The sequence below is a fragment of the Neolamprologus brichardi genome, chromosome 10 (assembly GCF_056152115.1).
Source record: "Neolamprologus brichardi isolate AB-2024 chromosome 10, ASM5615211v1, whole genome shotgun sequence".
Taxonomy (NCBI): Eukaryota; Metazoa; Chordata; class Actinopteri; order Cichliformes; family Cichlidae; genus Neolamprologus; species Neolamprologus brichardi.
The window spans coordinates 23,152,316-23,175,014 of NC_142113.1; the positions used below are offsets into that span (position 1 = coordinate 23,152,316).

The following is a 22,699-nucleotide window of genomic DNA, read 5'->3' on the forward strand; positions in this document are numbered from 1 at the left end:
GATGCTGTTCTATTGCTGTTGATGTTTGTTTTTAAGTTATTTAAGTGGGACCTTCATGAGTTTGTGAATTATGTTAAATATTATTGGTATGCTGGTTCCATTCCATTTTGGTATGTATGGTGTGGTCATGTAATGTTTTCTTTTCTTTAACAGGGAACCCATTGGGAAGAAGAAATCAGGTGAGATAGCTTTGATTGTGTATTTGAAATGAAAGGTAGGTTAGTTAATCATGAGAATCTTGGCTTTTCTCTGATAAACTATGTATTGAAAGGAATAAAAGCAAGTCTTCAGTAATTACCTCCGTGTCTGTGTCATATGATAGGACGTTATCTCCATCTAGTGGTCACAGGTTGAACAAACCAAAACGATGACTTTATTAGAAGACATTCCTTCTATACTGATGTTACAGTACTGGTGAACCAAGAAACAAACATTGTCCTTCTCTGTTCCTCTTTATATACACTCTGTATCCCCTCAGTTCATCTTTTATTCTTAATTTTGCATCCATGTTATCTTTTTCAGTTTTCTTCTCCATTCATTTTCCTTTCCCTCAGGGTTTGTGGAGAGAGCAACTACTTTCCTAAAGCGAGGTAGTAAACACACTGTCATGCTTGGTCGTGCTGTGTGTGTAACCCCAGTGGGTCGTTAGTGGCCTGTCCCCCCTCTCCTTCCCTGGCCTGGGCAGGTGGGATGTGGCTCTGTTGAGGCTTGGGGCTTGCATTGGTTCTGTTAATGATAAATTGTTGGTGATTGATTTTTGGAACTGGTGTGGGTCATATCTCAGCTCTATTTATATATGTTGTGTTGGGACAGGGTAGTAAAGTTATGCTCTACTATGAATGTAGTAAGCTTGGTTATGCTAACAGCAATACATTGAATCAGGGAGTTAGAAATAGAAAGTTGTTTTTTTTAATCACTAGATTTAAAGATGCATTGAAATGTAAAGGATTGAAGAAGTTGATATTATAAAGGAATCCTTTAAAATTTATACCAGTATGTTTCAGGATGCCATTGTCATTAATTAGGAAATTACAATTAATACATTTGTCATTTACATTTTAAAATATGTCTCTGTTTCAAATATATCAAATATTATTTTTAAGGCGAGCTAATTACGCTAACCGACTTAAGCTGGTTTAGCTAGTGGCGCCATAGTGTAGTGATTTACAAATTTGCCAGAGATCTTTGGTTTGATCCTGGGAGGGAAAAAAAAGGTTTGAGGTTTTGTTTGGAAAGGCATCTGGAGTAAAAAATGTGGAGCTCAAACACACAGTGACTAAGGGAATAGTTGAAAATAGCTTTTGTTAAAAATAACAAGTGTTCCTCCAGTTCTGCTTTAGAGAAATTTGCATTACTAATATTCAAATCTTTAACTGGCATAATGGAGAAATTGCAGATTAAGCAGTACTAAATTTGGCTTTAATCAGGTTATTTTCTTAGCTAGCTGCTGCTCACTGAAGGAGGCTAATGTTAACGTATTTTTAAGCTGCCCGATCAAGAAAATCTATTTTGTAATTTGTAATTACTATACATACTTAATGTTATTATTATTTTGTTATTTTAAATCTGAACTTATTGTGTGCCATAAACGCATTACTTTAGAATGTGTTTGATAGCACCTTCAGTGATTAGCATGCTGCGATTGATGCTAATGTCCCTTCATTGTGCATTTTATCAGTCAGTCAAGTTTTAGTGTGTGTATTTTTACACAACAAACGTCAATAGAAAAAGCAGAGTTGTACCTTTTTTTTAAATTTATACATTTTTTAACAGTGATTATATTGTGAGCCCTCGTTTGTTACTTTATTTTTTTAGTGATGTAGTGCTAACATTGGTGGTGGGTCTTAATGATGCTGGTTTGTTCCTATAGACATGTCACAGTCATGGTGATAAATAAATTAACCATCTACGCTTTTCAATCCATCCCCTTCACTCCCATTGTCCAGATCTTCCTTTATTTCTCTCTCAGCTCGTTGTTTCCCCTCACGCTCCTTTCCAATCACGTACACTGCCTCCTCCGTCTGGACTCTGAGGGAATCTCAGTAATGTACATAAGCCCCCTCTAACAAAAAAACTTTTTACTTAATAGCTTTTGCACAAATTGCGACCTTGGAATTATTCTTGGCATTTCATCAAAAGGCAGTTTTTTTTCCTCCCACTTAGCCTAAAATTTAATTCTGGCTGTTTTGTAAAGGCCTGCTTAAATTGGGTTTTAGTGAAGTTATTCAAAGCCCATATAAAGTCTGACATTTTAAAAGGTCATATTACATTTGGTCAATGAAATGCAAAATCTTTAAAGGTCAATACCTTAAACCCACACTGATGCAATCTTATAATTCCAAGTTCATGGACAGTGCTTTGATATCATGCACATATGAACAGAGCTCTTCAGCGAAGAACAAAAGATATTGAGTGGAGGCTTTTCTCGCATTATTGAGATTTCATTCGTGACTTCCCCAAGAAAGATCAAAAGAGATGTGCTAAACTTTTGTTATGATTTTTTTTTATTCTTCCCTTAATAGGAGACTCCTCCTCAGCAGACCCTCTTGTACTTGACCAGTATGTGGCAGTAACAGACTATGAGAAGCAGGAGAGCTCTGAGATAAGCCTGCATGTGGGGCAGGTGGTGGAGGTCATTGAGAAAAATGAGTCTGGCAAGTTTCATACAGAATTAGAACATATATTCTGTACATTTCTCTGATGTTTTCATTGTGGCAGATCGCTGCTTTCACTGTTCAGCAAACCTGTTACGTTAAGTGTTGATATGCAATTACTTGAAACATTATGGGGGTTTGTGGGATTGTTGCTACTGCTGGACTTGGTCTGTTGCCAGCTATTAAGGTTGAGTTAAATAGGTTTGCTAAAAATACTCAAGAGAAATAGCAGTTGATATATTAATAAAAAAAAATAAAAAAATATTTTAAAAACCTCAGAATATGCCAGTAATGTCATCTTGTTTTGTAAATCATAGCTATTTATTAACTTTTTAAATTAATTAATCAAATTACTAAAACAAATAGTCATTCAAATATCGGAATATCCATCGGTCCCCAACCTTTTTTGCGCCACGGACCGGTTTATGTCCGACAATATTTTTACGGACCGGCTTTTAAGGTATCACGGATAAATACAACAAAATAAAACCAGTACTGGTACCAAAAAAAAGAAGATTTATTCATAACATACAGGAAAAGACCCAGAGAAGCCAAGTTAGAGATAAAAACATTTAAAAAATAACGATAAAAACCCCGAAAACCATAAATTTCACACCTGAGCCTCAACTCTCGCGGCCGGGTACCAAACAACACCTGGGGGTTGGGGACCGCTGCCCAAGAAGATTAATAGTAATGCATAATAAAAGAATAATTGTAATACATCACATAAACTATAGGTTATGCATACTTTAAAAAAAAAAAGTGGTGCTTTTGCAACAATCCCAGCAACAAGTCAAATATCAGTCGTGCATTTTACTGATGCATATAATCCCTTAACTGAATAAGCATTGCATGAGGTGCAGTATCTTGTATATCAGTTTTGTTTTGTTTTTCCTGCCTATTTAGGGTGGTGGTTTGTGAGTTCAGAAGATGCTCAGGGCTGGGTCCCTGCCACCTGCCTTGAGGCCCAGGATGACCCTGATGACTTCAGTCTTCCAGGAGAAGAAGGTACATCAAGCTTTACATTTGGGTGCTACTGTTAAGAAATTCAAATTCAAATTTTTATTTGTCACATACACAGTCCGATATGCAGTGAAATGCTTAGACAACTGCTCGTGACCTGAAGAAAAAAGAAAAGGCTATGAATAAGATAGGAAATAAATATGAAAATAAAAAAGGGTAAATTTAACCAGGAAGGAATAAAATAAAATATAAAAATTAAGTTAAGAATGAGATAACTGTACAACACAAATTAGAATGAAGGGTAAATTTAACTGGGAAAGAATAAGATAAAATATATAAATTAAAGTTGAAAATAAAATAACTGTACAACAAAATACACAGTATAGAAATATATAAGAATGTATGAAGAAATATAAATATATATATATATATATATACACACACAATAACAGCAGCTGTACAAGTATTAACTGGAAATGAGGAATATAATGTCCAGTGTTGTGCAATCCACATTATATAGTGTCTTGTGCAGTGCAAATATGCTTAAAGTGGTTTAAGTGATGAAGTGAAAACAATGTCCAGAATGTCCAGTGTGTGTGTAAGAACTATATGTGTGGGTCAGTACTGTGTGGTGGTGTGATTGAGAGACCGTATCGCCTGCGGAAAGAAGCTCCTCCTCAGTCTCTCTGTGTTGGTCTTCAGGGAGCGGAATCGCTCAATCGCTCAAGATTCAATGTAACCACAAGGAAAGGTTTAGGGTGCAGTGCAGAAGTGCAGGATACACCACGTCAGAGGCACATCTTTTGTTACACAACGTTTAACTCCTGTAACTCACTCAGTACTCTGTTGATGGTTAAAAGTCAGTCTGACAAAATAGGTTTGCTTATTGAGTTGAAGACTGTTGCTGCTAAGACTCTGACTGTGTGTGTTTTGCATTCTAGAGAATTGGCAAAAGAAAATTCAAAAGGATCAGTAGAAAAAAAATTACAATTTCATTGCCAAAGCCCTGGTAAGGATATGCTAAAGAAAGGAATATTGTACAGTAAATGACAGGATCTCAAAATAGGGTGCTCTGCCAATATGCAAATTATAGATCTTAAAAGCCTGAGATGTATGTGGCTGGCTGCCCTATCAAAGTCTGGAGAGTTTGTTTGATTCAAACATTCACAGATTTTATTCCGTAAGAGAACAATACAAAATCAACAAACTGCATTATCAGCATTCAATTTAAAATGCCACATTAATAAGAAAGAATTTAAAACACCCCAGAGATCCCTATTAACCATTAGATGAAGGAACTATTTGTCAGTTCAAGTAAATAAAAATACCAATTATTTCCCCGTAGATCCATCAATAACGAAAGTGTTTTAGGATGAAAATATCCTCCAGATTGCATTTGTAATGTTCACTTCCTATTTTGCCCCAATTACTGTGCTGGGATGTCAGTGCCACGGAGATTCTGGTCACTGCCAAGGCATATGGGTCGTCGCAGAACTTTAGGGGATCTATTCAGCACAGGCTTTGGGCAAGGTGGAGCGCACGCCTTTCTTTTCCCCCTATAATGAATATATGCGTGTACACACACACATATAAAACTGTGTGCATGTTTGTCCGTGTGTGTGCATGAAGAAATGTTGCATGAGTGACCTCAGCATGTAAATAAATCCTCGCATGCAAAGTGAACTGCATATTTGTATATAAATGTATTTGTTATAAATAATATATATGATAAAAAAATATATATTTATTTATATATCAAATAAACAACTAGAACAATTTAACCAGCATTAATAAACACGTGATTGTTCACTGTGTGTAGTATGTAATAGTAGTAGAAATGATGTTGACAATAGACAAGGCTTTGTTTGATGTTGTAACAAGTTTGTCCTGTGTGTGCGTTTTTGTGTCTTACATTTTCACTCCACAAGATGTTGCTCAAGCCTTGCCTCACTAGATAAGTTATAACAGGTAAAACTAATGTGTGCCTATGGCAACCACAGTATCTCATCTGAAATCTCAATATTAAATTGCTGAGCAGTTTCTGTTAATCAGAAAGAAGTTCCTGTGGTTTTTGCCCTAACAAGAATCTTTGCCAACTTTGTGGGGGGAAAAAAAGGATGATAGTCTTTGTCTGGTGTTTTTTGAAGTTTTAATCAGAAGCAAAGTTCCTCATTTCCTTATGTGTTCAGTCTTAAAAAGAGAAGGTTTAATTTAAAGTCTGTTGAGGAAAAAGTTGGTCTCAAAAGGCAGCTCAACATCCAACCACCCAGTGCTTGCTTCTGCGTAAATATGTGAAGCTAGAGCTTGTTGTGCCAGTCGTTAGCAGTGGCAAAACAAGCTCCACTTTCAGCTTTGTTGGCAGTGTGTCACTGGCAACACACTTTTACTTGGAGATCACACCCATTAACCTATGTCGACTGCCAGTACTGCCATTAGAGGCGAGTGGGAATAACAAAGATGGCATTCACCCCTATTAAATCCTTTTGAACGCTTTATTTTATTTTGGACTGGTTGCATTATTACTTGAATTAATTTTTTAAAAAGGCTGTAACTTTTACTGTCATCTTTGATTCAGTTTCACATTGAGAAAATTAAAAAAAAAACAAAAAAAAAAAAACAGATAGTAAATCCAGGTAAAGGAAATCCCAGACAGTTGACTCTTTTTCAGTCACTTGGTTAAGTGACAAAATGTTTCTCCCACTGAAAACGCTACGTCCAGATGACCAGAATCAGCTCTCTGGGGATAAATACTTTAGGCCATTGTAATTGAAGTGTGTCATTATGTGCTATACGTACCCAGCCTACATTATGCGTTTATTTGTGGCACCCTAACTGTGAACTGATAACGTGTTCTGATACACGTAACAATATTTCCTTTTTCCACGTTCAGAAGAGAAGTATTCAGTGATTTACCCGTACTCGGCCAGAGACCAGGATGAGATCGACCTGGAGAAAGGCATGATTGTTGAGGTTATTCAGAAGAACTTGGAAGGCTGGTGGAAGATCAGGTAACAACAGCTACATTTTTGTTATACAGTGCAAAATGTTCAAATACTTCTTAGTACATTGTTGATAATGGTGGTAATAGGAATGAAAATGCTAATGCATGTTACTGTACAGACTGCAGGAAGGTCCACTCAGAATTTTTTGTTTTCCTCCAGCTTTATGTTCATTATATATCAGCCACTAACTGTCCATCTCTCCTCCATTTAGGTACCAAGGCCGCGAGGGCTGGGCCCCAGCGTCCTACCTGAAGAAGGCTGACGCGCAGAAGCAGTCAGCAGGCGCTCCTCCTCATGCCAGTACAAATGACCTAGATGGGCTTTCTAAACAAATCCAGCAAAACAACGCCGCTAGAGAAAACCGAGAGAATAGCCAGAAGGAAAACAGGCTCTCGGTTTTCTCTGATAACAACAAAAGCAGTAAGTGAATTTAGCAAAACAGTGCCTCTGAGATTTAGTTTTAAAATATTAAAGCAACCAAAGCATGCAAAAGCTTTGCAAAGATAAGCTTGCACACAAGTGACTAAAACCCTTTTTCTGGCAAAGCAACGATGTGCCAAATAATACAGTTTTACCTAATGACAGTCAAAATATTTATTGTGCCAGTGGAGAAAACCTGAATGGAGACGTGTAACAATTTCCCAGAACACATATTGCTAGTTTTCAGTTGGGCTGCGAGCTACTAGAGTGATTTTGTTTTGTTTTTTGCAGAAGTGGGATCAAGACACAGACCTCCTCCACGCAGAGATCTCACCATTGTAAGAATATACCCAGTGGTGATTCTGAAGATAGCTTTCAGTGGCATAATAAATAAATAAGGTTTTCACCAGTGCAACCTTTATGTGTGCCTCTCACATCCCACAGCCACGTGGTACAAACTTACCCAAGCCACCCGTCCCTCCCCAAGTTGAGGAAGAGTTCTACACCATAGCAGACTTTCAGACCACCATCCCTGATGGTATCAGCTTCCAAGCTGGAGTCAAAGTTGAGGTGGGTTAGACACGGCCCTAAAGTTTTGCTCCTCTGAATTAAGAAAAATGTTTTTTCACTAACATTTGGTTTAAACTACATTGATACATTCTAGGTGATTGAAAAGAATGCAAGTGGTTGGTGGTACATCCAGATCGATGACAAAGAAGGCTGGGCACCTGCCACTTTTATTGACAAGTACAAGAAGACCAGCAATGCCTTGCGACCCAATTTCCTCGCCCCGTTGCCCAATGAGATGGAGAAGCTGAGGCTGGAGGATGGTGGTTGTTCGAATGTTTCAGGTACAGATGACAACTGGTCCAAGCCCTTACCAGATGAGCCAAATGCAGCCTCTGAGTCCTCTACACGCCCGAAGCTCAGAGATTGGAAGTCCAATGCCAGCAAGGGGCCCTCTTTCTCTGGGCCTTTGCCCCCAGCCCCAACTGCACCTCCCGCTGAGGAGAAACCTGCTCTGCCGCCTCGAAGAGAGTCTATTAATAAGAGCTTTGAATTGGAGGTAGCAGAGAAATCGAGGCCAGATAACTCCAAACCTTTGCCTCCAAAACCCCCAGCTCCTGGGGTCATCATGCCACTGGTTACACCTAAACCTCCCCCCTTCAAATCAGACAAACCCCCAGAGGCCAAGAAAGATGAAAAGAGCAAAGCTCTTTACCTTCGAAATGAGATGGGTCTTGAATGTGGCCACAAGATCTCTGCCAAAGAGGTGAAGAAGTTTAATCTGAAACCTGTACCTAAACAGCCACCAAAACCCAAGCCAGAATCACAGGAGGAGAAAACCGAGGCACCGGGCCCAGCTGTGTTTATGAAGGCAAAGCCAGTGGTCCGACCTAAACCCGTTACAGCTGCCAAGCCAGATCCCCCAGGGGAGAACAAGGTAGACATCACCAACTTGAGAAGCAAGTTGAGACCATCTAAGCCAGCAGATGCTAGCTCAACAGAGGTGAACCATCAGAATGACGCCTCGCCAGCAATAAATAGTTCCCACACAAGTTCACCCCCTAGCTCTCCTCCAGTGAGCATCCCACCTCTGAATAACGGTAAGTATTCTAATGAGCCAAAACTTCCACCAAAACACATCAATGGTCATGGTCAGGAGAGCTCATCGCCTCTTGCAAAACCAGCAGTGCCTCCCCACAAGGAACCCCCTCAGAGACCGCCGGCCACGGTTCCAAAAAGACCACCCCCTCCAAAGAAAACTGATCCATCAAGTCCAACTGAACTTAAATCTCCACCAACTCTTAAAGAAACCCAGGACGTTCCCAAGGCTGGACCACCACAGCTCAGCAGACCACCTCCCCCAAAACCCAAAGGGTTTCAGGCACCAGCAAGCAAAGAGAAGGAAGAGCCCAAGGTGAATAAAGTCCCAATTCCTCCAAAGCCCCAGCTGAAGCCTGGGCCACCCAAGGATAGGCTTCCACCTTTACTCAAGGAGCCCAGCAAGGATGAGCTGTATCTTGCTGTGGCAGACTTTGAAGGGGATGAGCAAACATCCAGCTTCAAGGTGGGCACAGTGTTTGAGGTTCTGGAAAAAAACAGCAGTGGCTGGTGGTTCTGTAAAAACGTAGGAGAAGAAGTCGAGAGCTGGATCCCCTCGAATTACCTGAGCAAGAAACCTTAGGAAGTAAATGTGCTCGCACACATCGCCATATGAACATATAAATAACTTAATGATCTAAATGAACAAGATCTCACTAATTTCTTGCTACTTAGCCTGTTTTTTTTTTTTTTTTAATTTATAGGTACATTTTTTATTGACACATTTTGTTTTGTTTCATTTTTATACAAATATTTTACCTACCAACTGAACCAGCAATAACACATGACCTTGTTGGGTTTTGTAATGTTTACTTTTTTTATTTTATGTCAACTATATATGAAATCTTAGGTTAAAAAAAAAGTATCTTGCTTTTGCTGCCGTATGTTAGTCACCGTGTCAGTCTCGCCATTTCTCGGGCTAGAAACTAGAAGAAGCAGTAAATGTATCTACACCCTTGCCTTTTAATATATGGTGCCTCAATATTATATGCGAAGTGCTTCAGCGCTTATTAAACGGTATGCAATGGTAGACGTAGTCCTTGTTGGAGTCTTGGAGTCATTTTACTATAAAATCAAGAATCGCATTATACATCGCAAGAGTACAGAGTAGCCGTTTAAATTAACTCACTGGGGGAGTTCATTGACTACATCTGAACTTTCAAGCGCTAATAGTTGGTTATTTCTTTGCCCAGTGCTGTTTGTTACCTTGGAGATATATTAGCGTTTCCGTGTTGTATTGCTTTTATTCTGACTGCATAATTAATGTTGCAACGAATTGTAACAGATGTGCACTTTCAGTCATTTCAGCTGAAGTTTAAGGTTTGCACACACTGAAAGAAAGGGGAGAATGCCACGGTGCATTTAGTTTTCTAAGCCATTTTCAGACTGCTTTCTTTTTTTATGTTGTTGTTATCCTCACTGTAGCAAAGAGGCTATATTATCCAAACTGAGAAGGCAAGAAGGGTCTATATATCAAAGTATTTTAACATAACTGTTCTCAGAGCCATCAGTGGGATTTGCAAAATGTGAACGGCAGAGCACATCTGCCTATTTGACATAGCAGTTGAATACCTACAGTCATTTGTGCAATGATTTACAGTATTGTAAATGTACAATCTGTTCGTAACCGAAGTGTGGTGCTCAGATAACAAAGTATGACCGTTGTATAAGAATAATGTTTTACATTGACGCTTGACTGGTCTCAAGCATGGTCGGTGAAACAAATTATTTTTTATTGTACAGAAATGAGTCATATCTTAACTATTGTCACTTTTTTTTTGATGTTCAATCTATTTTATCCCCCTCTGTGCTGATCAAAGGGTTAGAAGAAGAAAGTTTCAAGAAGGTATTTGGTTGTTGATTTGGTTGATGATAGGATTTGCTCACGTATTGGGTAATTAAGAAAAAGGTTTGGGGAAACAACTGGCTGGTAATCTAACAATTGGTCCATATCTCAAGTGTTTACAAAGTACCAATTGTCTGACACTAAAAAAATAAAATCTGTTCATAGTTATGGAGATAATTAGACAAGGCTGCAAGCTGTATAACACTAATTCTGTTCTGCTTGTAGTTGCTATAATGTTATACCATCTTCCAATCATACCAAAGTATGTTACCAACTTAAAAAAAAAATCCTAAAGTGAAATTGTGGGAAAGGACAGAGAAGTACAGTAGTACAGTACAATGCAAGGCAAGTGTATAGGTGGATGGGGTTATTTCAGTATTGTAAACAGTTTACTTTTTTGCTATGTGTTTTCATTACAGTGTATCTGCTTTTGCTTTAAGTCAATAAAAGTTTTGTGATTTTTCACTTCAGATGCCCCACTGCTTCCACTCAGTGTTTAGAGTTTGATTTATTTGGGTTGTAGCTCCTTCAAAACTGCTTAAATTCTTCGTTGCACAAATTCAATGAGGTATTGGAAACATTTCTCAGAGATTTTGATCCGTGTCGACATGGTAACATCAGTGATACTTCAGATTTGTCAGCTACACATCTGTGATGTGAATCTGCCATCTCAAAATGCCATCTACTGATATGAGATCTGGTGATTGTCGAGGGATTTTCCTGTTCAAGAAACCCTCACCACTATGTGTCAGACAGTATGGATCCATGATTTTTGTGGCGTTTACACCAAGTTTTGCAGCATAATTGGGACTCCTTATAGCAGACAATATTCCTTCAATCTTCTAAATCTGTGTGAATTGTTGCCTCAGTTTTCTGTTCTCAGCTGGTGTGCTCTTCTGCTGTAACCTATTTGTTTCAAGGTTACATGTCTGAGCTACTGTTGCTCTCCTATCAGCTCAAAGGAGTCTGGCCATTCTCTCACCTCTGGCATCAGCTGGGCATTTTCTCCCAGAGTACTGCTGCTCACTGGACATTGTCCTCTGTCCACTCTGTAAACGCTAGAGATGGTTGCATGGGAGATTATATGCTACCATGTGATTGGCTAATTAAACATTTGGATTTACTAGCAATTGAACATTTGTATCCAATGAAGTGCGTGGTGAGTGTAACAAACTGCAATGTTCTCGCTTCAGTTCCTCCAGCTTTAGCACTGCTACAATGAATGACTGAATTTGCTATACTATCTAACATAAGTTACATAAAAACATCCTGTATATAGTCACACTCCTGCGTACCCACGATACTTGGTTCTTTTTAATAACCTTTCCTTGTATGTGTGTTTATATATAGAGGAGTTGACACTGGATTTTTAATCCCATAAATATTTTTTAACCAACTGTTTTTAAAAAAAAAAAAAAAAAAAAAAAAAAGATTATATCAGCTGACAGTCTTGATGCGTTTTCCAGTAGAACAGGTGGTATCATGTTACAAAGAATCTCCACAACAATCCAGCAATTATAAAATCTGCATTTATTTACAACAGTGGTTCCTTCTGAAAATTTTTATTCATACAGTCCCTCCACACAAATAATGTTATGTAAACTAAGGCAGAGAGTTAGAGATACAGAGCCAGTAAACAGTTAGAAAAGAATTGTAAATGTAAATACTTCTGATATAAGAGAGATTAAGCTGTACCTGATTGTGGACCTGATTCAGTGTAAATCTGCAGGCCAACTGCAGTTAGCTGATGCAAACTGCTCCAATAAAACCGCTCCTCACTCAAGAAATCATGATTTTCAGCTGCAAACTTGCTTTAAGTAGAAGATTAAACAGCTAGAGGCATCTTACAACAGACTGAATTGTTGCACTCCCTTAAAATGATATGAAGAACTATTGTGTAAAAACCTAAATTATTGCTATTGAATACCTAAAAATTATAAAATGGTTAAATCACTCTTAACCAAAGGCTTTTATTCACCTCCCAAAAAAAGTTAACATATATATTTTTGGGTTTAAGCTCTTCATGTTATTCTCGCTCTCAGTGCAAAGGAAGGCAAAGTTTAAGAAAAATAAACCTCTGTAAGCTTAGCAAAAACATATAATATTGCACATTGGTTAGCATTTACTGCATGTTGCATAACAATTCAAATTTAACTCCCCTCTATAACATCCTGGAGAGAGGGGAAAAAAAGAAAAGAAAAAAAAAGCAAACAGCTCTGGCTTTGTCAGTTCCCATCCAGTGTGACTGATTTCTACAGTAATGATACAACAGAAAAAATAACTGAGCAATACTGAAAAAAACCAAAAACAAACTTGTGTTCCCTTATTAGTTAACAACTAAATCTTAAAAGAAACCATAAAATTCAAATATACATTGCATTCAGCCTTATCCCTCATTTAAAAAAAAGATACAAAATCATCACATCCTTCATACCATGATTAAAAGACAAAGTAAATCAAAACTAAATAGGGGTAAGCTGTATAATGTTCTTTGAGTAAAAATAAATAAAGGCAAACTTTGGCAGCAAAGGCAAAGTAAGGCACAGAGAACATGAAATTAAGGAAAAAAAAAAAGAAAAAAAAAGAGAGATTCAGTAAATCAATACATTTCTAGAGGAGTTTTTGGTCTTATTTGAAAGATAACCTTGAAAAATTAAGGTAAGCAAGTACTCACTTACTAGGTCGTTAATATTTATAGCATTCCTTGTTATCGTGGAAAAAATGATCTCTGGCTGGGTGCTTTGGAAAAAAACAAAAAAACCTGTTGCCTAAGCATAAGGTGGTTTTTCTGAATATTTGATTATTAAAACAGATAATTTGGTATCTTCAGCTCACCCCAATAAATGGCCTTTGTATCACATTATTGAGAAATCTGAAGGATTCTTGAAAAGAAAAAGAAAGCAAACACTGTATGGGAGTAGATATTATGTTAGGGTGTCTAATGACTCACATCAGAACATGAATAAAAACATAAATATTTACTAAAACAATAAAGAAACCTAATGGAAGGATCAGTATTCTGCCATTACTGGTAAAGCAAGATGAAAAAAAAAAAAAAGAAAAAAAAAAGGCCAGCAGGCAATGGTACCAGTGGGTGTGTATACGTTAGTGGGCAGAAGATAATATTGTGTAATGTCACAGCATCTGTTCTCATGTGGTAGTCTCGTCTTGATACGGCATAAACTTGGAGACTCTGTTGGGAGAACTGGGGTTTGGAAAGTCGGAACCCTCGCTCATCCTGAAGAAAGCCTCCTGCTCCCTTTTCCTGGCATTCAGCTCATCTTCAAGAGCCTGGGAATGTAAAATGCACAAGTTTACCTCACAAAGATGTAAGCTTTTGCAATGTGAACAAAGTAGAAAACAAAGAGCACTAAAATCATGAATTATTTGATATATCAACATTCCTTTTATATGATTGGGAAAGCGGTTGTTACATTGTGTCTTGTACATTTAAGTACTTAACTACTACTTTGCTTATTGAATTGCATGGCTACAGCAAAATATGTTTTAAGAATGAGCCTGGAACCAGAAAAGTGGAGCTCAGAATGAAAACACTTCCAAAACACCCGAGCAAAAATACCGTAACCATAAATGTTTTACAATTGTTTGCATTTATTACAACTTTAGTAAGAAAAAGGGGGCATTTTTTATCTTTATCTCAATTCACACCAAGCACATTTCAGTGTGTTTTTAAAGAAAATTCCCAGTAAGCCTGCTCTTAAAAATATAGAAATTACTACGATGGTAGTATTTGGGGGGTATCTGAGCCACAAAATAGACTCCAATACATTGTGTAAGAAATTGTGAGTGGAGACAACATACCTTCCTTTTGGGCTTCTGCTGTTCCCTCCAGTCCTTCATCATATGGTTGTGTGACTCATCCAACATTTTGAGCCTCTGAGTCTCATTCTCAATCAACAGGTGACATTTTTCATTCTGCAGCAGAAAATGTGCTTGTTAAGCAATGTGGGCTAGTTATTAAGCCCATTAAGTGTCCTCTATATTCTTGAAGAAAAAAAAAAAAAAAACTACAAATAGATTTGTAATAAAAATGTTTTATTAAATTTGCCCTCATTCACCTGTAGCTGCAGCAGCTCTCTGATATTGCTTTCACACTGACCAGTCATCTCCCTCATCTGGTTCTCGTGCTTCTGCTGCTGATGCAGCCTCTCCGCCTTCTGCCGCTTCTCCTCCTGCTGAGAAAACTGGAGATCCACACATGGAGCAAGTTAATAAATAGTTAACTGAATGTGTGAATATGCAGTAAGAAAGCCCCTCTGTCTCACCAGTTTGATCCTCTCCTTGTCCTCTGCAGCACTGCCCGATGAGTTAATGCGAAGGCTCTTTTTGAACATGGTCATTCGAGTCTTTGACTCACTGCGCTGAATCTTAGGCAGTCGGCTCTTCTCCAGCTGCTGCTTAGTTTTCAGGATCTCAACCATTCGCTGATTGTAGCTCTGCATCTGTTCCTTTTCCTGCAGGAAAAAAAACAACAACACAGAATTGGTTAACTTGATTTTGTCATGTAATCGTGATTTAGGTGTTACCAAGTTGTGTGTGCAAACATATTGTGGCAAGATGATATCCACTAGTGTACCTTCTCATGCTTTTTGAGAAGCTGATGCCTCTGGAGGAAGTACTGATCTTTCATCTGCTGCTTCACTAACTGATGTTTCTCATAAAGGTTCTTCTGCTCCATGTCCCACATCGTATTTTCACGCTCTAATCAAATTTAAAAAGTTGACACTGAATGAAATCAAACGGTAACTACAGCAAGGATGGGATAAACACAAAATGAAGAAAACTAATCAAGCTGAAATTTTTACTGTGATTCTGTTTGGTTTACAGATGTTGTACCTCTGATTAGGCTTTGCTTCTTGTTAAGGCAATCCCTCTCCAGGTCTGCAATCTCTCTCTTGTTGTTGGAAATAATATTCCTCAGTGTGATGTGCAGATAGTTTTTCTGAGCTACAAAGAATTTCTCTTCCTAAACAAAGGAGAAGGAGGAGAAATTGAGGAGTGGGTGAATAATCAAACAAAAATCAGCAGTTTCATGCAGGTGCCGTTTCCCTTCAAACAATCTACACATGCCAAGTACCAGAAGCCTGCAACCAACATAACTCAACTGAAAAGCATGCCATCAGTGTTTACATCTAGTCTCTTTCCTGGTAGATGTATACTTCTATTTGCAGTGATCAAGTTGGTAAATAGTTTGATAGCAAAAGAATAGTTCTTAGATATAGCAGCCATTTACCAGGTTCATTGTTTCTGAAAAAGGAGCTTTCTCCAGTGCATTCAACATATTTTTTATGATCATGTCACAATTGTAAATGTTTCCAAAACTGAGCAACTTGCACCACCAAAACAATATAGACTGAAAAATAATACTAAATTTAAGAGTTAAAAAAAATAAATTTGTTTTAACTGAGCTGTAATTATGCATCAAAATGGCACAAATGACCTAGCATCATACCTCTGACATCTTCATTTCTTGGAAGGAAATCATCTTCTGTTTTAAGGTTTCTTTACGCTGACTTCTGGGCAGCTTATCAACAGATTGTTTTACCTAAAAAGAAAATACACTTCAGTAATTAAACCTCAGACATCAGAACTTCAGAAAAGTATACAAAAATCAACACAGCTGTGCAGTCGTTGAGGCTGAGCACTGAAAGCTTTCTTTGACTTGCCCCCTTTCTTTATGTCCTATTGTGAATCAAATGGGCTTAAATAAACGCAAGAATATGTGAACTGATTACTGCTTATTTTGCTTAGGTGCACACACACACACTTTACCTCCTTTTTCTTTAGTTTTACTTGGTCCAGGAATTTGTGATAGTCTCGTTCCTGTTCTGCTTTGATACGCCTGGTTTCTTCTTTCAGTTTAACTTTGTGTTCTTCCTCCATTTTCTCAATTGCCTGCTTCTGGTTCCTCTCCAGATTCTCCAGCTCTGTATCAGAGTGCTTCTTCTTGGTCTAGGACACACCAACAGGCGATATGCACATTATAATTTTAGCTGACAGCAAACAAGGAAAAGGTTTCTAGTTCAAAAGTTTATTGCAACTGAAACCATCCCGATTTCAGAGTGTTTTGCATATTTGTCACACTTACATGTTTCAGATTGTCAAACCAATTTTAATATTAGATAAAGATAAGCCAAGTAAATACAAAATGCAGTTTTTAAATTATTTCATTCATTTATTAAGGGAGAAAAGTTATCCAAACCTGCCTGGTCCTGTGTGAAAAAGTAAAAAAGTAATTGCCCTTTGATCTTCTTAAATCATGGATTAACTGTGATTAACCACATTTTTTGGAAAATACTCTGGAGTGACGAGACAAAAGGTTCGAGTTCCATTACACCTGGCATAAAACCAACAAAGCATTTTACATCCTACCAACAGTAAAATGTGATTATAGTGTGACGGTCTGGGGCCGTTTTGCTGCCTCAGGACTTGGAAGACTTGCTGTGGTAAACAGAACCAGAATGAATTCTGCCGTCTACCAAAACATCCTGAAGGAGCATGTGTGGCCATCTGTTTGTGACCTCAAACTGAAGCACACTTGGGTTCTGCAGCAAAACAATGATCCAAACACACCAGCAAGTCCACTTCTGAATGGCTTAGGAAAAACAAAAAGCTTGTTTTTCTTGAAGACTTTGGTGTGGTCTTGTCAAATTTCTGGCCTGAATCCGATTGAGATGCTGTGGCACGACTTTTAAAAGGAGGCTCATGCTCAAAAACCGCTAAATTACAACAATTCTGCAAAGGTAATTACTCCACAGTGCTGTAAAAGACTCACTGCTAGTTATTGGAAATGCTTGATTTTTGTTGTTGCTGCTAAGGGTGGCTCAACCAGTTATTAGGTTTAGCAAACAATTACTTTTTTCCCCACACAGGGCCATGTAGGTTTGCATTTTTCACCCTTAATAATAAAACACCTTCATTTAGAAACTTCATTTTGTGCTTTCATGTGGTATATTTGTCTACTATTTAAATTTATTTGATGACCTGAAACATTTAGGTGTGACAAAAATACATATGACCATAGAATTAATGCAACAACTGTCTGACTAAGTTTTAGCTAAAGACGAAAATGCTGTTGTTAAAGCTGTTAGAGTAATGTGACTCACATTCATCTCCTGGTCAAAACGTCTTTGTATTTGTTCCCTTTGTGTTTCCAGTTTGGCATTCAGAGCAGCCAGGGCTCGCTGCTCTTCCTTCTGCAACAGACGGAGCTCACGCAGCTCCTGCCGCCTACAAAAAAACAAATCAAATGTATGTATGTATGTATGTATATAGCTAAGGACACCTAAAATAAATGAAACTATGCCAGGTAAGATCTACTATAACTGGTAGCAAAATAACACAAGTGCTTAAATTACAGGTTAGAACTATATCACAGGTTAGATCAGGCCATGGCAGCAGAAAACTAATGAATAAGAGAGTAGAATAAATTGAGCTTACTTTATAATAAAAACAATGTTTATGCTGGCAGACCACTAACAACACTCTGAATGGTGCAAACCCAATGGAAGCAAAAGAAAATGCAATTTTTGTTGAGCACCGAGTTTCTGAAGATTATTTTCACCAAATTTAAACTAAGAATGATATCGTAATATTACTGCAGCCATAGGTGCAATATCATAGTCCCACCACTAGATGGCAGGAGTAAAACACAGGAACTCACTATGCTTCAAAGGAAGTACAGAAATCAGTTGTTTCAAATGCCAAATACAGATCACCTGAACTTTGACTTAACCAATAAGTAATTTCAGAAATTAAATTTTCCTCTCAGACCAGAGACTAAATTAGACTTTTTCCAATAACAGTTCTAATCTCAAGGGACTAAAATCCCAAAGAGCAGGATGACTTAAATAGTAAGAACTAAAACATAAAACAAAAATAAATAAATAAATCCCAATCCAGTGTTCACTGTGTCCTGAGAACACAAGAGTCCATGCCTCTCATTTAGAGCGAATGAAAAATGGCTTAGCTACCAGGGAATAATAAGATCACCCACATACCTGAGGAATCTCATCTCCTCATCCTTCTTCTCATCATCACTGATGATCTTGGAGGTGGTCACACTCACCTCCACACCGTCAACAACAAACTTTCTGGTCCGCCTCAGAGTCTTATCTGAAAAGTTCTGATAGGTAGACAAAAACACAGAAAAGCCTGGTTTTAAACTCAGAATTTAACCTTTTTTCATGTGCTTTGAGTTTAAATGCTGTTTCTTTTAGTAGTTAAAAGGTCAGTACTACCAGATTCTTTCACTTCCATAGCATAACTAGACTCTCGCAATAGACAGGTTTTCTTTTTGTGTGTGAAAAACAATTTGCAACTTTACTTGTAAAATCTGTGTGCTTATATCAACCACAATATAATTTAGTTAGAGTTGTTTTGTGATTCTTGTGTACTGTGACTGTAAGGAACTACAAACACCCCAATATCCACCCCCCCCACCCCCCAAAAAAAAAAAAATCTTCAGATCACTCACGGAAACTATTTTCATGCAAATTCCTACAAATTAACTTCAAATATTTCAAATGTGTCAAGGTTTATCTGTAGTGTAGTCTTTATCTGTTAAAGGAGAGGCTGAGTAAGTATGTATGACAGTGTGTATGTTTACATGGCACTAATATCCTGTAAGGCAGGTTCTACTGTAACAAGAAGCAAGATGCTGATCTGTTAGCATAATGGAGAGCGTCATGGAGGTAGTAACAACATCGTATACCAAATGTGGCACCATGTGACTTGACTTCTCAGCCTTCTTCAACAAGAATACTGGTTAAAGGCCTTCTTTATCCAGACTTGTGGGTCTTCACATTGTCTGAAAGGACATTTCTAGACATTCGCCCACAGAGCAGATGACCTTTTTCTTAGCCAACGAAGGTTTCTTCAAGTTTGCTCTAGCTCAAAAAGCACAAATCAGGCAGTTCAACCAAACAATGTGCGATGATGTAAACACACATTTCCTTTCAGTCAGTGCATGAGCCATAGCGTATTGTAATTGCAATGCAAAACTGTCACGGTTAACTGGAGCATGTGTAACTGAGGAGTTACGCCTTCTTTGTCCCCTGTCCAAGTCATCCTCCAGGGACAATATTTGCAAAATGATATGACAGGGTTTACTCAGAAAACACTGGGAAGTTCTGAATGTCGTCACTTCCTGGTGTATAAATAGTTCATATATAATGAAGAGGAGATGAGACCAGAGAACTAAAGAGAGCGTGAACGCAAGACAGAAGGTATGAAGACAGTAAGAGAAAATCCCAATACTCTCAAAGTTATTTGTGCTTCAATTAAAATAAATATGAATACAAAACTAAAACAAAAAGCTAATGACAGTTTTGCTTTCAATGTTACACAGTGAATAAGAAGTTATCTCAACTCTTCCTCTTGAGAGAATGATACAGATCTGCCTTGAAATAAAATTTAAAAAAAAAGAATGATTTTATTACAAAAAGTAAATCAGAATTATTTTATGTAAACAATTAAGTTTGTTTTATCTTTTAATGTAACAGGGACTTTCTTGCAGTTATGGATGTCTTGTTTGAAGTACTTGTCTTAGATGTAGGCGAGCAGTTTGGGGTTTTTTTGTACTTGTCGGCTTATTTCTGGTCTTTTCTCCATTTTGTTCGAAGAAAACAAAACATTTGGCTGAAGATTTTAAAAAAGAAAAAAAGAGTAAATATATTAGAACAGAAGGACCCTAGGAAGGTGTTCCCCACTCAGAGGGAATTATTTTGGTTTGCACAAACTGCTGTTCACCATAACAAAGCTTCCCCATGAAGCCAATACAGCTAAGCAAACACGCTCCATATGAATCTGTGCGAGGCTCCTGTCATAGCTGGCAGCTACCGGATGCTAATGTCGCACTGCTGAGTGCTGTTGAATCATTTTCTGTGTAACGGACACACTGACGATGACAATAAGTCTATGTGCTTGTGTTTTCTGGTGTGTTATTAAGCGCACATTGACACCAAGATGAAAAGATATATATATTCATCACTCTGCAGTTCAGCTGTGGCGTTTATGTTTGAGGTCATCTGTGACTGTGCTGACTCCCTGTCACTCTTCATTCACACAAAAACACAAAGAGCAAACAAACAAAAGAAAAAAAACACATGTAGCTCTCACACACACCCCATGGATTTATAAGTGCATGTGCACACTGATGTTTGCACTCATTCTCTCATGCGGAAACATAGAAATCATATTAAAAAACAAAAACAAAAAACCCAAGAAAATAATAAAAAGAAAAAAAAGCTTACAGGCAGACTCGCCTGGTAAATAATCTATAATTAAAAAAAAAAACCTGACATGTCGAACAGCCATGACTCCACGCCCAGTTAATAGGATTTTAATCATGGTCAGTCCATAAGCCTCCAGAAGCAACTCACTGACAATGGGCTGCATAGAAATTTCCACTCACAATAGTGAATGCTGAACTGTGCCCACACAAAGGCCACCACTGGTCTAGATGAACTGAAAGTGTTGCATATTTGGCTTCTCTTTCCCAACGTCTAGCTTCCCAATCGTCTCGCTTACAAGGACTGTCAGACATGGATTTGGTGATTCTTAAGCAGAGATAACCTGTCCTAAGTGGGTTTGCAAAAATATCCTTTTTCAAGCTGGTAAATCAAATAAATAGTCATTTTGGAGATGCCCCAATATGCTTTGTAACCAATTCAGTCCAAACTTGAGAAATAAATCCCAGCAAACCTCACAGTCAATAAAAAAAGTTACTTAAGTCCTCATGAATGTAAAACTTTGGGTTTCCCTAAGTGCAATGTGCGTGCAAACCTAATGGGAGACAGGCAATATTCTGTTTCGAACTCCCACACCCTAAAACAACACAATGCTGTTTCAGTTCCGCTATGAGTGCAAAGAAACACTTCTTTTTTTCCCCCCAAGAGGGGTTTTCCTACAGAGCTGCCCTCTGTACATCTTTAACACTTGAGCACTGGTTTTGCCATAAAGATATGTTCTGCAAAAACACTTTAGAGAATGAGGGATCTATCTTCTCTGACCATTCCTTTCTGGCATTTTAAAAAGTTTGAGTAAATGAATCATGTGAATTCCTTTAAGTACAGAAAGCTTTGATCTGTGTTGGCTCACCCGTGCACTAATGGATGTGTTCTCCCTGTGGACAGACAAATCCATGCTCTCAGATGCCATGCTGCCTGAATAGGACAACCGCTCAATAATCCCTCCATTGAGATAAGATGAACCAGGGTCAGCGTTTGCTCCCATTGGTTTCTTCTCAGGGGAATCCTCTATTAGGCTGCCGTTTGCTACCTGGGTGGGAGCAGAGGAGGATGCAGGCGAAGGTACAGGAATCGAAACACCACTTGAAGTTGGCAATTCTCCATTAGCTGGGATCTTGGGGACCTCTGGTTCTGTTGAACCCGTGAAGTTTATCGTACGGTCCTCAGATTCCTCACGTTCCATATCAAAGAGAGATGGTGGCTGTTCTGTCTCTGGGGTGTCTCCGGCAACCTAGAACAATGATTTTAGTATTAATACTATAAATAAATAAATTATCCAACTTCATAAATATACATGAGCAGAACAACTTTCAAAAAAATACCTTTTCCTCCTCAAGTGAGGGTGTACTCTTCCCATCCTCAATACCAGAGTCTGAGAAGGTAGTCTTGGTTGAGGACTCACTCTCAGATTTCTCAGACTCGGATTTCTCAAGGATTTCACCCATTTTGTCTCCCACCTCATCTGGATCTTTCTTATGGAGATTCTGCCGTGGCAGGGGTACAGGGCCTGCCATGGTGGAGCCTGGCTCTTCCTCTGTTGATGTATCTGGCTGGTTCAGCTTCCTGGGGAATGGTACTGGTGCAGGTGAAGAAGGTGTGGTAGGGCTTGGGGTGTCCGGGGGCTGGTCACCTTCCAAACTGGTCTGACTAGTCTGGCATGGCTCCTTGGCTGAGGACTAAAGGAACAGAGAAGTGCTGTTAGGCACTGGTGTGACAAAACATTTCATGTTCGTAAGACATTCAGTCATGGGTGGTCTCCAAAATGTTAATGTTTTCAACCTTTGCTTCTGGTCCAAACACTAATGGGGAAAAAAAAACCATTTAGGCCGTCCACCTTTTTGCTAAGGAACTTTAATCTTTGCTTTAGTATGAATGCAGTCATTCCTGTTTTATACTTGCACATTGCTACTTTTAATTATGGCTTAGCTTAGATAGCTA

The 22,699-nt window shown here is 38.3% G+C and overlaps 2 protein-coding genes across 5 annotated transcripts in view; one reads left to right on the plus strand and one right to left on the minus strand.

The window, feature by feature from the left end:
- sh3pxd2b (SH3 and PX domains 2B) overlaps positions 1-10,960 on the plus strand; it is a 33,557-nt gene extending 22,597 nt beyond the window's left edge. Inside the window, exons 6-15 of one of the 4 annotated variants that reach the window (XM_087847419.1) lie at positions 154-179; positions 555-590; positions 2,523-2,654; positions 3,561-3,662; positions 5,007-5,147; positions 6,508-6,625; positions 6,831-7,039; positions 7,331-7,377; positions 7,484-7,609; positions 7,704-10,960. In XM_087847419.1, coding sequence (XP_087703545.1) covers positions 154-179; positions 555-590; positions 2,523-2,654; positions 3,561-3,662; positions 5,007-5,147; positions 6,508-6,625; positions 6,831-7,039; positions 7,331-7,377; positions 7,484-7,609; positions 7,704-9,227 — 2,461 coding nt within the window. In that variant the 3' untranslated portion in view covers positions 9,228-10,960. The remainder of the gene's footprint in view (positions 1-153; positions 180-554; positions 591-2,522; positions 2,655-3,560; positions 3,663-5,006; positions 5,148-6,507; positions 6,626-6,830; positions 7,040-7,330; positions 7,378-7,483; positions 7,610-7,703) is intronic. The other 3 variants (XM_035905288.2, XM_087847420.1, XM_006784993.3) reach the window with 3 other exon arrangements.
- A 2,580-nt stretch (positions 10,961-13,540) lies between these two features.
- The window catches only part of stk10 (serine/threonine kinase 10), a 38,004-nt gene continuing 28,845 nt past the window's right edge, over positions 13,541-22,699 (minus strand). Inside the window, exons 9-20 of the mRNA XM_035905349.2 lie at positions 22,084-22,437; positions 21,612-21,992; positions 18,512-18,636; positions 17,618-17,741; positions 16,284-16,463; positions 15,964-16,056; positions 15,348-15,477; positions 15,088-15,212; positions 14,777-14,965; positions 14,570-14,695; positions 14,313-14,426; positions 13,541-13,781 (exon numbers count right to left, since the gene is read on the minus strand). Of these exons, the coding sequence (XP_035761242.1) occupies positions 13,641-13,781; positions 14,313-14,426; positions 14,570-14,695; positions 14,777-14,965; positions 15,088-15,212; positions 15,348-15,477; positions 15,964-16,056; positions 16,284-16,463; positions 17,618-17,741; positions 18,512-18,636; positions 21,612-21,992; positions 22,084-22,437 (2,082 nt within the window). The 3' untranslated portion in view covers positions 13,541-13,640. The remainder of the gene's footprint in view (positions 13,782-14,312; positions 14,427-14,569; positions 14,696-14,776; positions 14,966-15,087; positions 15,213-15,347; positions 15,478-15,963; positions 16,057-16,283; positions 16,464-17,617; positions 17,742-18,511; positions 18,637-21,611; positions 21,993-22,083; positions 22,438-22,699) is intronic.